At 40.8% G+C, this 14,980-nt stretch overlaps 1 protein-coding gene across 1 annotated transcript in view; it reads right to left on the reverse strand.

Annotated features, from left to right (window-relative positions):
• Positions 1 to 1,332: 1,332 nt before the first annotated feature.
• Positions 1,333 to 14,980, reverse strand: part of CMC1 (C-X9-C motif containing 1) — a 41,375-nt gene continuing 27,727 nt past the window's right edge. The window contains exons 3-4 of the mRNA XM_083824291.1: positions 2,997 to 3,087; positions 1,333 to 1,584 (exon numbers count right to left, since the gene is read on the reverse strand). Coding sequence (XP_083680417.1) covers positions 1,470 to 1,584; positions 2,997 to 3,087 — 206 coding nt within the window. The 3' untranslated portion in view covers positions 1,333 to 1,469. The remainder of the gene's footprint in view (positions 1,585 to 2,996; positions 3,088 to 14,980) is intronic.

The raw sequence follows: 14,980 nt of genomic DNA on the forward strand, positions 1-14,980 counted from the left end.
TCTGTGTTGGCTAGTTGTGGAGCTGGGTGCCACTTAAGCTTGCCTGACAAGCCAGAATGCTGTACATCATCTAGTCTTTGTTTCTCAAGCATTCCCTAATCCTCCAGACAATCCGCTATCTAATAGCGGAAGCAATATTATTATTCCGATAAAGGGCAAGGACTAAACTGCAATGTTAACGTAAGTACTTTACATACATACATCTCAGAGTTTGGTTTGAATTTCCCACTTGAATAGCTTTGGAGTAATACTAGTTTTGTGGCAAAACAGTATGCAAAATAAGTCAAAAAAAAATGGCCAATATTATTACTTTTTCAGGCTAATTATTGTTTTAAAATCAAGCCATGGAAGTTACTGTGTAACTTTCAGCATCATAGCCTTTCCTTACTTGTAAAGAAATGTCTTATTTTTGGGGTATCTTTTGAAATGGTAATATGAAGAGTTTTACGGACTTTACTCACTGTACCCTTTTTAGTCACTGTACCCTTTAGTGAAGCCATTTATGGATTTGGGGATTCTACAATTCAGCAGCTTCAAGTATCTGTATACAAAAGATCCTTTGTATACCTCTCTTTATACAGGGACTTCGTTACACCTAATTTTTGCACCACCATGAATGGATGTTTAAGAACTGACCAGCATCTTACGTGCATAGTTTATGTACTCATCCATAACAATTTTGCAAGTGTGGTCACTTACCACTCTTGAAGTATGGAAGCGTGTATAATCATCTCCGTGCTGAAAAGTGAAAGTGGGGGAAGATACTGCTCTCAATGATTTTTTTAATGTATTTTCTGCCCTCAGTGTGCCTTCTCCTATAATTAAGGAAAATCTAGATTGGACAACTCTTCCCCGCGGGAGCTGAAGCAGTGAGTTGTGCCATGCTCAGTCACGGGGCAGCCCTCTCTTCTGACAATGCAGACTCAAACTGTGAGTCATAGCACACGTGGAAGTACTATCAGGCTCTCACATGACTCAACATTTTCATGAAAATGGTGAAGCAAATTGGTCCAAGGAGCTTTTCTCTTCTGCATTTGCTGCCCTTCTTGCAAGAACATCAGGAATATTTTCCTATACCCTCAACTCAGATGAGAAAATACACCAATTTCAGTATAGACCCCATTTAAAACCATTTTATATAGCTTAAATTATTCACCCTGAAGTTTTTATGTAGCCTGTCACATATAACTAGATAAAATAACAAACAGCCTTTCAGAAATTAAAGCTTGTAACAACGTCTCAGGTCTGGAGGGGACCTTTGTAATTTCTCTTGCAAACCATGAGAGCATGCGTGATAGCCTTTATTCCAGAAAATAAAAGATGTAGACCTTGCAAGTTCAGAGATTTTATTTACATCTTATGTAGGGAATTTCAGCTAAATTCCACACAGGAGTACTTATGATTTATAAGAAATGTTTAAATCAAGTTAAGTTGGATATAAAATTTGAAAAGTTCATTTTAAATTTTAATTATATATTTGAAGTAATCTTCTGTTTCTTTTTCTTAATTCCAGTTGCTCTGTATTCTTCTCTTTGCTTCAAATATTCTGTTTTGCATTCTTCATAGAATGACGGATCAGAATAGCTACAAGACAAACAAAATACTGTTTTACATCTTGGAATATGGAACAGATACTACATGAATAGCACTCCAAACTGATCTTCCTTTCACACGCACAGAAATTTGTCTGCTTTCAATAATGTGTGTTTTGTTTTGGTTTCTTTGTTTGTTTTAGAAAGCACAGAAGCAGTGAAACTCATCTTCCTGAAGCCTAAATACTGAGTTGGTCTGCATTCTCTTCTAACAGTGCTCTCTCTCGAGGCATAGTCCTTTTCAGGCTTATGCACTGAAACCATACAGAAAGTAGATAAAGGGAAATACTTCTAATGTTTGAATAAAGCCATATTATTCCTCATTATTTGCAGTTAGGCCTCCTCAGTATGAGAAGCTAGTGGATAACAGGGGTATTTTTATACCTGAACAACTACTCTGGATTTCATAGGAACAGGTTTAAGTTTATAGCTTCAACAGTAAACACGTAGGGCCTTGGATCATTATATTTAATTCATTTTACTTCTAACTTTAAATAGAATTATTCAAGCACTAAATATTTTTCCACTGTGCCTGTTTGTTTTTTGTGCTGGTTTGTTTTTTAAAAAGGCAGAATTTACCACATGGATGTATAGACCCATAAAACTGAGAAACTCCAGGAAGTTCTTGCTGCAGTTTGGTTTGAACACTTGCCTAGCTGCAGAGGTTTTTCCACCAATTCCCAACTATCTGAGACCAACTGCCCCTACCTTAAAGCAGAGGTTCATGTTAAATGCCTTTAACAGGGCAGGACATGCATTCCACCCAAAAACAATCCACCTATACCCACATCAAGCTCAAAAAACAGTAACCCTCACACTAAGACATTCAAGAATCACTTCAGGCCGGTGGCAGTGGGGGTAAACTGGGACCTCAAGACGAGACATTTCAAGCCACTGTGGGTGGCATTAGGTGTGGGTGGCATTAGGTCAGCCCCTCTAATACCTTAACAACTTCTCCTAGTGCTGTTCACAGCAGCAGCAGGATACTTTCAGAGCAGAGACGAAATAGCGAAAGACAGTTCAAGAAGGAAAATCAAAATGAACTTATTCTGTCTCAACAAAGGAATATGAACAGAATACAAAGGTGTTTCTACTGCTTCCTCCCTATCCCCGCATATGCAATTCAGCAGGGTGCATACAGGGCAATGTCTCACCTGAGCTGAAACCCTGGCTCCATTACCATTGAAATGATAAAGTCTTTCTAGCCATGGAACAGCTTTATTAGTGAAATAAAGCCTTCTCAAGTAAAGCCCAGACCACCCCATCTTCTTCTATAGCAAAGATCCAATTTTCAGGAACTTACCACCCAGCTCACAAGCAAAACCCTTCTGAGAAGATTTAGTACTTAATTTTAGATTAGTACAGCCAAAAACATGTAGCAAAACAAGCTCACAAGGGACTTACTAGCCAACCAGGCAATCCTTCAGTGCTGTGTTCTCTTTCCGACACTTCACCACCATAAGAAAACCGGTTTCTTTACAGCATTTAGTAAATGCTATGGAAAAAAAAATTAGAGGAAATGAAAATTGGTAGGAAAATATAAAAATATATTTTTTACATTATTTCAATTTTTATAATTGTTTTATTTAGATATAATATCTATAAATATAAAAAATATTTATAAACTCTTTGTATGTGTATACTATTCTACAGGGCTGGAGGGACTCACAAACCAGACCTGCTTAATTTTTAATACAAGCATCGTTGGCCTGGAGTCTCATGCTGTTTGTGAGGGGTCTTTTTCACTTGTTTAGCAACAGATTTCAATTAGGATTCTCTCCCCTCATATAACACGTTCACACACAAAACTGCTGTTGCTAATACCAACAAGTTTCTGAAGCTATTCTTGCAGCAAATCCATAATTCTTACGCCGACCTTTCATCATGAGACATCAGGGCTATCACAGCAAAGCAAACAGAAGAATGACCAGCTAGGTAAAGCCAGGGTTGTTAGCATTTCCTCTACAATGAAAGCTTTTGAAATTGTTGAAGCACATTGGTATCTACAAATTAAGAGTGCAGCAATGTTGACAGCAACTAATATCGCAAAGGAATGCCACTGGCAGTCACCTCCTTGGGATAAGAAGTAAGACAGATCCTGATTCTCTCCTGGAGGTTCCAAAAAACCTCTTCTCCCAGGAGCGCAAGGGAAAAGCCAGCAGTTTATCAGCCCACAGTGCCAGGCTGTCCTCTACGGCACCCCAGTGCTGCAAGGAGGGCTGCTGGCTTCTGTGTGGTGTGGGGCCTTCAGGTGTTCTGCACCCCAGAGATTCTTCAAAGTCCAAAGGGACACGCAAGGAGCATTGTCTGTGAAAATACTGACGATCTTCAACGTTCCTGGGATCACGGTCTGTGGCATTTCAGAACAAAAGAATATAAAAGGGAGGAGAGACAATCATCTGCCTCCTCCCAAGAGAAACACTCCGGCATCCTTGTGCTCAGTGAAGTGGAAGTACACAGTCTGAGGGCCTCGAGACTTCCAGAGCAAGTCAGTGAGACGCTGAAACACACATAGTTTGGGGGGCTGGGAGGGGGAAGGAAAGTCATGGTTACGGCTGTGTTTTGCATCTGGGAGTAACTCAAATTATGCCTCATTGTTACCAGCACCCTGTACAGATGTTTCACTAAATAATAAACTAGGTAAGAGTGAGCTGTTATTCCTACCAGAAGATTTCAGAGGGTTTTGTTCAAAGGAGTCTACGTTAGTAAGCATCAGGTGGAAAAAGAAAAGCAGAGAGAGAAAGCCAGTTGTCCAAGATCAACCAGTCACCGAGCCAAGAACAAAGTCAGATCTACCAGGTCCCTTTCCAGAGTTACATCTACGACTTCTCTTCCAAGCTCTTCCTGGTAGTTATCTACTATGCAACAAGTTCAGGACAGACAAAAATTGCTACATTCTTACGTATCCTTAGTAAAACTTAGAGCTAATCCAGTAACACCAAAACTTCACGATGATACGGAGGGAAAACAGCATCTGCACTCGCTGTGTACATCCATTATGTTTACACACGGTGCAAGCAAACACGGAGTATGCTCAGCAGTAGGGGGAAAGGAGAAAAGGGGGACATTGGGAGTTATGGTGTTTATCTTCCCGAGAAACTGTTACATGCATGATGAGCCCTGATCTCCTGGGAGTGGCTGAACACCTGCCTGCCCATGCGAAGTTGGGAACCCATTCCTTGTTTTGCTTTGTTTGCGGCTCCCAGCTCAACCTGGGCTCCCCCCAAGCATGTCTGCGAGGCCTGGAGGTGGAGCAGGATTTGGCCTTGTCACCTCCACCCTCTGCCTTCCCCCCCCCCATGTCTTAATCTCAACCCATGATTTTTATTGCCGGCAGATGGCTGTATTAGGCTTTTAATAAATAACACCAAAAAACCCTTAACCTTTTTGTGTCTGCTCAAAGTCTCAATGACCGTGTTGTGTCCTTACCCTGCCAAACTTAGATCTTGGCAAAACTCTCCAAGGACCTGATGTCTTACCACCTATTTTGAACACGTTACCATTGAGCACTTCAACACACACAGCACCTAGCGTTACACACTGGTCGCACCGCAACGCTCCACTTTAAAATGTACCAGATCAAAGTATGCCAAAAAAAAAAAAAGCATTAACTGGTTAATTACTAGTTGGAAAGACACAGTAACCTGTGCTCAAAGGTACCTATTAACAACCGTGCTCAATTTCTCAGACCTCCTTTGGTGCATATTTTGGTTTTATACCCCAAATCACCCCAATATACACGTACAATTTTGAGGACACCTCTAAACAGCTGAAGCTTATGAAGTAGTGTAAGCTCAGAACAATATGGGGAGCATGCTATTACGTTATCAAAACGTTTATTCAACTTTTAAAGGTGACTCTAACATTTTTTTCTGTTGTTTCCTGGAGTGTTTAACATTGAATGTCCCTACATCAGCACCTCAGAAAATCATACCTATTATCACGTTTCTAAAAATGCCCTTTGTTTCTCTGCAAAAAACATCAGAAGTCTTTGAAAGATCATGGTTCAGCTAGTGACCAGCTTGATTTCTGCTCTCTACAGGCACTTCCTTAAGTGCTGTGCTGTTTTTCTGTAGTAATCATTCCTTCTGGAAGCTGTGAAGTAAAAAACCACCGAAGACAACAGGAGGTCCCTCTCACTTGTTAGCTCAGCAGCCTTGATTGGCTCAAGGCGTGATGTCCCCGTGAACAAAACCTGAGCTGCAGCTGCAAGCATTCCCCCGCTCCAGAAGGCCCCGCTTGCGGTGCACGGTCAGGCACGTAAAAAGCACTGCTACGAAGTGATAAAACTGCTTCCAGCTATCCAGCTTCAGCAGCGCTGATGCTTAACAGTGGAGGAAAAAAAGGAGCAGGATGAAAGGTATCAGGCATCCCCTTACGAGCACACAAACCTTAAATCATACTTCTCTCATTTCCAGCACTTTAAAATCCCTTTGACAGCCATGTAAGGACTGCGGTGCAAGACAGGTTTAGTTGTGTTTATCAGAAACCTTACAGGAGCCTGGAGAACGTTGTTTTAATTTTAATCATGCTCAGTCTTGCTCACAACTCTTTCATGAAACAAAGCATCTCGCTGTTGATCAGCACAAAGTATCACAACTACTGGCCTGGAGAATAATCTCACAAATAGCACACAATAGCTCCAGATATCATCTCAAACCAAGAATTCATCTCCATCTCCGTAATCTGACCATCACCACACATTCCTCACTCGGGCAATGCCTGCATTGTAGACCAAAACTTCAGGGCGCAGAGCGACACACCACAAAAGGAGCGGGTACGCAGGATCTGATTACAAACCCATTGTAGTTGGGCATTTTAACAGCTACCAGCAGAAATCAGGGCTCTGGGGACCCCAGCCTCGAGCTCCAAACGAGCCCGTTTCCTGATACCGCCTGCAATACAAAGAACAATTGCTCTCAGAGCAGAATTGGTCTTTGAATAATCGCGCGCACAATCCACCTTTACAACTTTAGCAAGTAGCTTTCCATGACTCTACAAGCTCGTGTGGCGAAATACCATTTTCTTTCTCCTTGCCACAACAGAACCTCAGGTAGCGGCGAACCTAGATGTGAATTTGGGTCAGCCTGCAAATTCAGTGCAGGCTGCAACAAGACAAAGAAATGGAGTATGTTTCAAACAAACAATAAAAGTTTAATAAAATTATCTCAAAATTGACAGTGTTTGATTTAATCAAGAGAGAACAATTAAAATACTCATCATTCTACACTGCTGGGAGTTATTTTGTGCTTGACTAGTCCAGACAAACAGTGCATTATTATTTGCATAGCTCACCTTTCAAACAGCCAGGCATCTCCAGCCAGCATGCTGCAAGTACTCCCTCCTCTCAACATGCTTTAAGAGAGGCATGATGGTATTAACTTCCTAAATACTCGCCCTACCACTGAAAGCTGCTGAACGTGGAAACTCAAACGCAGCTTGGCCTCTATTCACAGCTGACATAGCTGATGGGCAGCACTAGCTGAGGAGCAGAACAAGAGGCAACACAAGCTAAATAAAATGAGGGATGGAGTGAAAATGCCTTGCTGGAAGGAAAACATAAGCTTGAGCCCCTCAGAGTGAACTCTGATAAAGCTCTGCTCTGGTAGCTGTGTACGTCCATCACTAATCAGTCTATGCGCAGATAAGGACAGATCCCGCAGGTGCCTGGCACTTACAGTGGAAACTGGCTGTGGACCCCTCTTTAGCTTAGACCGACTCCAGGTCTCCAAATGCCGAGGATCGAAGGGCAGTGTTATCCCAACTACAGCTCCTTCAAAAATCAGGGCACAGAAAACACAGGGAAGAACAGCTGCTCTGTAGGTCCTGGCACACGTAAGGTCACAGGAAAACAGAAGTAGTTTTTAAAACCCTTCTAAAACTATTGCTCAAGGTGTCTCAGCTAACTTTGGTTTTGTTTATTAAAATTTATTCTGTTTGTAAATTCTATAGAAATAATGTTGGAGGCACGAAGAATTACTCTTGAATGTCTGGCTCTTATTTAGTATGTTTGATGGTTGATTAAGAACTGCATTAGGTTACAGACCTCTCTTTTTATTAAGGTTTCTTTGAAAGCTAGAAGATTGACACAGTGAAGACATTTGTATACAAAAATCTTTACAGTCCTTATAAATCTTTGCTAAAAAATAGTCAGGATTTTAAAAGAATGTTTTTTCCTTAGTAATTCTGAATAGCTTTCCCCCCTCTAATTATTTTTTATAGCTAGACTACAAGATATTATGAGAAACAGATGGAAACTGAAGTGAAATTGGGTAATAGTTCACTTATCTCAGAGTAAAGGCTGGATAAATTATATCCCTATCCCTCCGAGCAGGCAGAGAGGCACATGCAATATTCAACACATTAGAAGAGATGATTTTCAAACTTTGAAAGGTCAGATGCATTACCAGAAAGTTAGTTACAACAAGGTTAGTGGAGGTTCACCACCACATACAATTCTAAATTTAAAGAAAAAAGAAATAAGAAATAAAAGGGAGGGTACTGCCCATTTTTCTGTTAGAACGTATTTATAGGCTCAAAAAGTATTTGCTTCTGTATGATGAAAATAAAAATTTGCAGGATTTTGACCTGAAGGGCCAAGCCAGCATCTGATATAACTTGTCACAATTCTGCGATATAATGATTTTCTTCAACCCCGTTAAACCAGATGTGGTTAAATTCAACATCTCAGTGTCTGCAGACACATAAATGGGGGACAAACAAAATGCAACACCGTATTTAAGACGCAAAGGTTCTTTACGTAGCCTACCACCACCCCCTCCAACCCTCACGTATATATAGGTAGGCTGCTGGTCTCTTCCCTGTGCTGAATGCAAAATGAAATGGCAGCATCTGCATGTCAGACTGCTGCAGAAATTTCGGTTACAAACACATAAAGAAAAGATGACTTAATAGAAAAAAAAGTGTAACGCTCCATCTCAAACATTAAAAATAATCAAAGTTTTGATTTTCTGTGATTTAATAAAGGAGAGCAACCAGCAAACAGACTGTATTTGCACGGAGTTTTTACATAGCATTTATTTTTTAAACTTTAATTTTTATTTTTTTTTAATCAGGTATTTATGGCTTTAGGCAAACATGAAAGCCTTCCACATGCAAAGCAAGAGAAGAACAAAAAGCATTTGTGAGTTATCACCAGACAACCAGCAGCATGGAAACTGGTGATAAAACAATGCTAAGGGATTTTTTTTTTTTTAACTGTATAAACTACAATACAAAAGCCATTTTTGAAGGTGTTGTTTTTTTTTTGCAGACTCATAACAATACCCAGCACTTTGCTATTCACTCATCTTGCAAAACGTTGTACAATTAATACAATATTGAACTGCCACTTATCAATCATCATTGTGTATCTTTTTTGCACATGTTCTTGTACATAAAATAAATGAAATATTCCCCATTATCAAGATAAATTGATCCTCTCGGGTCTGGCTCTAGTTTATTTAAAGACTTTACAATTTTACTACTTAAGAGAAAGTCCTACAGAGGTGTTATCTCACCATTTATATTTTCTCAACACTTATGATACTGCTATCACACTCTTAAAATAAAAAAAATAAAAAAAAAAAAGCTTGTATCATGATCCAGACCAGCCTTATGTTCTACTCCTGGGGTATTTTTTTTTTCCCTTACAAAAACAAAAGGAAATAGTTTTATCCAAGGTTTGGATCAGTCCTTGAGCTCTACCACTGGGTGGAGAAAAGATTTCCAAGCACAGTAGGGATTTGGGGGTCGATGGTAGGAAGAGGAAGAAACAGTTCTATTAAAACGTAAACGAGGACAAGATTTTACAACCTATGTTTATAAAGTTTGTACAAAATCATTAAAGTGACACAAAACTTTATCAGCGACGTTTTATGGTGAAGTTATTGTGCTTTTAATTTTGTATTAAATTGTGATTTCTTAGCTTGTTACTTGGAAGATTATTCAGTATGCAGAGGATAGATTACTGGTGCATTTAATGAGCCAGAGGAAGTAGTAGGATGAACACGAGAAGATTGTTTTACTTAGTAGAGTACAAGCTGTTTGATATTTCTAACACCGTACAAAAGAAAGCTTCTCTGTAGATTGATCATGGTTCAGTTAACATCACTGAATATCTAATACCTCCAACTCAATTAATTCTCACCTGATTAAGATCAGTCTGATATTCAAACTAAATCATCTCTCCAGTCAAGTAGAAATCAATATTTCTGATTTTACTTTTAAATTACAATAACAAATAAAATACGTGCATCGTCAGTATGCCAGGAGAAGCTTTCCTATGCAAGCCATAGTAGACCAGAATAACACAGCTGATTAAAGAATTATTCTAATTTGAGCAACAATATATATAAGACTCAGATTAATTTGAATAGAGGGAGATAGCATGAAATAATTAAATGCATCTTATATAGGGCAAAGAGAAAATTGACATAAAATAACCTTGATTCTTTCAAGTGAACCTGTTATCAGATCAAATACTTTGTCTCCACAAATATTCATCTGATACAACATATAGTCATATACTTTCCATTTTCCTGCCCATCACCACCTCCCAAAAAAGCTGCTCCATTTCAGCTTTTCCAGCTCCAGCATGCTGCCAGCTCTGTACTGGGGCAGATAATCCATGGGTTGTAGTACACGCTGCAGGACTAGAAAGGGGAGACAGTTCCAGGAACCCAGGGATCTTAGAGAAGGGACATTCACCACATTAAAGGTATCTCCTCCTGACCAGTCTTCTCCAGATCACCATGGAAAACCAGCTTTGTCTTAAAATATACAGTGCAGACAGGATCCTCCAATACATCACCGCGTACCTTGAGCTCTGCTACAAAATGGTGAAAAGTCACTAATCTTTAAGAGGTAAACAGACAGCAAAAGAGAGCTGTCAAGAAGGCAGACAGCAGAACTGTGACATGCAGAGGAAGAGTAGTTTCCCCCAAATTAGAAACTGTTTCTCTAAACACACTGCCTTGGGGTAGAAAATGTGTTACCAATATCCTAGAAACAAATCTGAAGACTCTGCTTCAGGGGACACTTACAATTAGAGATGAGAAAATGACATACTGGATCAGACAGAGGGCCCAGTCGTCCTGCATACTGTCTTTCTCAGAAGTCAGTAATAGCTGCTTCAAAAAAAGGTGCCAGAAAGTCTACATTATGGCATAGCATTTTCTCAAGTGAAGTTTCTTCCTAACCCCTATCAACTGTAAGCTTGGCTTGTACCTTGAAGCACAAACTCCTCACATGCCTTTCAAAACACTTACAACCACTTGCACAGTAGGTCTACATTGACAAGCCTCTGAAAGAAGAGGAGGAAGAAAGACCAAAAAAAACAGCCCAATACCAAAAAGCCATATGTTAGCTTGTATTCCTTCAACATAGGCCTGTCTCCAGCTTGCCTCGGTCCAAGTCTCAACTGCTTAAGTCACAACCGCTGCAGTCGTGGTTGTGTCATACCACAGATTCCCTTTTCATTAGCAAGTTTTCAAAATCCTGCTGCAAAAAATTAATTGGCCTCAAAGTATCCCTCGGCTGGATGTGGAAGAGCCGCCTGTATTGCCGCTCCTTCCCTGACAATTCTTTGGCGTAGCTGCAGTAGGCCAAAGCAGGATGCAGGAGAGGCACGAGGCGCTCCATGTAGATTAAAGGTGCTTGGTTTTGTCCCTCCCTCCCCAAACGACCCGGTTACTTGCTCTGAGAAGCCTCAGGGCAGCAGATAAGCAGTAGTGGCAGCACCAGGAGATTATCTGTGGAGTCAGCTGAAGTTTTCCAGAACAATAATCCAGGCTGGCTCCGTAGCTATGAAAACAGTGCTGTGTGAACAAGCGACGTGTACCCAAACGGCAAGCCCAAAAGCCTCCCAGACAGCTGTACCAATAGCCCTTCACTTGGTAGCAACAGTCCTCAAAGCTTTCGTCTCCTAAATACATCATAATGTAAGTGTCCCCTGGAGCAGTCTCTTCTCTCTCCATAAATAGTCCCGTAAAGACTCTCCAGAGTCCTCTTCTCTCCATAAATAAAATCGGTAAAGCAGTGCATGACAAAGACATAGTCCCATTCCCACGATGCACGGGTTCGTACTGGGGAAACCTCTCTCCCTGGACTCACTGCCCATGTTGTGACATCTGAACTTTGTTCGCATTTGGACTGAGAATGCGGATGTTTGCCAGAGGTACAGCCAGAAACCATAAAGTAAGGCACTGCCCCAAACAACAGCAGGGAAGAACTTCTGTCTGTCCCAGACATCTAACGCTAGTTCACAGAAGATTGTTGGGGCCTTTTCTTCCAAATTTCACAATGAGCACTAAGAGACTGAATGAAACTGAAAAGCAGCAAGTGTAAAAAAGATGCAAATTGTTTCACTTTAAACAAAAAGACCAAGGAAGACACAGCCAGGTACAGTAATTCAAGCCAGCACAATTAGTACAACTGAAAAATAGACAACTACTTAAACTGATAACAAAACCACACCATGTTGCACTAATTAGAGTTAAAATCAGAGTTGTGAAATACATATATACACACATCTATATATGTACACATGCGATCTCATGGCATTTTCAGCAGTTATTAGTCCCGCTGCTCTCCTCATTCTACCTTTCTGTATTACTACTGCATGCATGAGGTCTGATCAAAACAACTTTGTGGGATGAGGGGTGGAAAAGTTGAAGTTAGTTTTCTGTTTAATAGGAACTCCAAATGTACAAATGAAACTTGACCAGTGAAAATGTTTTCTTAAGTAACCAGAAAGCCAGAGAAAAGATTTTTTTTTAAAAAAAAGTACACCTTCAAATGTAAGATAGTACTTTCTGACTACTGAATGTTGATGAAATGCTGTGACAGACATGATTTTTTTTTTTTAATAACATGCCTTTATTCTCTAGAACTTCAACAGAACATGGACTTAAACAGCAAACAGAGCTTTGGCAAAGATGATGACTTAAAAATACCTACTTGTTAGTTTGGAGTTGTAGGCACTAGCTTGACCTGAGCCTGATCTCTCGTCCTGGATTTCCAGATTTGTCAGCTTTTTTTGTTGTTGTTTTTGTGTGTATACACACTTATCTGTAAGTGTATATGCATACAAATGCATACATATATTCGTGTTGTGCCCCAAACAGAGGGCTACAGCACCGCAGCACCAGTGGGAAGTTCCAGCAAGCCAGCTCTTGAAGAGCTAAGAGGCAAAGCCCTCCCACCCCTGGCTAAGCAAGACACCCAGAGCACAGCATTACAGAGAAGAGGGTTGTGTCCTCAGAAAGATGAAGATGGAAGAAATTGCAAGGGCACGGCTACTATGTGTGAGGCTTTACAGTGACTGTGCTTTCTCAGGCAAGGGAGATTTAAGTGCTCAGAGACAACAAACTGCCGGGCAGATTCAGGCAGACTTTTCAAGGCAAGCAGACCTCTTTTTTTTCCTCCTATTGAAATTTAAAGAAAAAAAAATCCTTTTAAGCAAAGTAAATACATTGCTGTGAAACAGTTTACTTGGGTAAATGATGATCTGCCTACTGAAGATACTTGCTTTAGGAATGTTCTTGTCAAGCGCAAGCACTGCCTTGCATACACACACAGTTCCGGGTAACCCATGCCCAGCAAGCACAGCCACCCAGTTAAACGACACTGGTTTTCAACAACTGCTTTCTTTAAGGTGGCCTTGATCTAATTTTCCTCCCAGCCTGCCGTAAGTATCCCTGACATCAAGCGTTACCATACCAGGCGCTGGAAGAGGCAGAACTGGAACAAATGCAAGTTCCCCCATGGCTACTGTCTGTCACTGCCTGCTCCTATCTAAACGAGTGCATCCAACTTGAGCAGTACGCAGCAGCCTCGCCGCTGCTCATCCTCCCTTCTCCTGCAGGAGCTGCTGAGCCACGCAGGGACAGCTGAGAAGTTAGCATAACAGATGATTAAAAGCAACAACATCCCCCTCCCTCTGTCCCACAGTGACTGACTCCTTAGCTGAACTCTGCATTTAAATAAAAAGATCTATTTATAAAGAAGACAGACTCACTGCCAGGCAGAAGTAGCAGTAGTGTCCTTCGACCACACGGTGGAGATAGAGCAGGTCATTTATGTAACTGGCAGGGAGGCAATTACACAGCTGTTCCACCACGGCACCAGCTCCAGCTTACAGCACGTTGTTTCCCAGATGCATTTCGGAGATGCCCCCCCGCAGTTCAATTCGCTACATTTCCAGCCATACGATTTTAACTCAAAGTTCAAATACCGATTTTATTATTATTACTTCCTCCTCTGAATAAAACAAAATATCCTTTAAGGAAAAGTGAAACTGATTTCAGGCTTTCAGCTGGAGGGTGAGGGCATACAGAATGGGGCCAAAATTGCAGCGTGCTGCCTAATCCAACAAGGATGCAATATCAGAGATTAGTACACTTGTGCTCCTTACGAGGAGCAAGTGACCTTCCCTAACAGATAACAGTTCTTCCTATGATCTGTCCCAACCATCATTCTAACACCTCCAAAATAGACTACCATGTACTTAAGAAAAAAAAAAAGAGACTAAATATATACTGCAAAATAAGTTTTTTTTTTTAATTAGTAGCCTTCAGTGTATGTTGGTGTGGAGGTGTGGGAAGCATTTGTGTTGGATGAGGTACTTACTATTCAGTGTTTTAAGGATAACAGAACCAGAAGCACATTTTTTTTTGCAAAAAAACTTTTCTGGTGTTTCTGTATTCTGAAGTTTATACTGAAGACCTTCTGCAATGGTGGCCACATTTCAAAAGAACGTGCATCACTGACTAGGTAGGAAGTCACGCTTCCCTATTCATTTCAGGCTTTTGAAGAGATGAGTTTTAATGTGACAAGAAAGCATACTATCAAAGTTTAGCAAGATCTGGTATTACTTAATACATTAGCTTTATAAATTTTGAACTGTTCAACACACATCTTTCATGTTCTGTACATCAGTACTCATTTTAAGTAAGCTGTCTGGGATAACCAGCTTATTAAAATTGCACAGCAAATAATCCAGCCACCATACTCTCCCTGCACCTTTGAAACTGCTGCACAAAGGATGTTTGAAGTGAGAAAGTATTACAGCTCCATATTTTGCTGGGGTCCCGGAAAACTCTCCATGAGCTGTGAGCACTGCTCTGAGCCTGGCAGCTTTTCCACGCTTCCACACCTTCACAGACTTGCTCACAGACTTTCCTGCAACAGTGACCAAAGCTCTCACGCTAAGGAAACTCCATCACTGGTCGGCCTGGTTAGCGCATTGCTCTATATGCCACATATGGGCCCTGCTACAGGCTAAGACATCAAATGTTTGGGGGTAAAAGGTGCTCACTAAGCTACTTTTGATCTCAGGTAGCAAAGCAAGTTAGCCAGCTGCTGCACAAGGAGTTTGCCACTTGCCC

Source organism: Anser anser (genome assembly GCF_964211835.1).
Source record: "Anser anser genome assembly, chromosome: 2".
Taxonomy (NCBI): Eukaryota; Metazoa; Chordata; class Aves; order Anseriformes; family Anatidae; genus Anser; species Anser anser.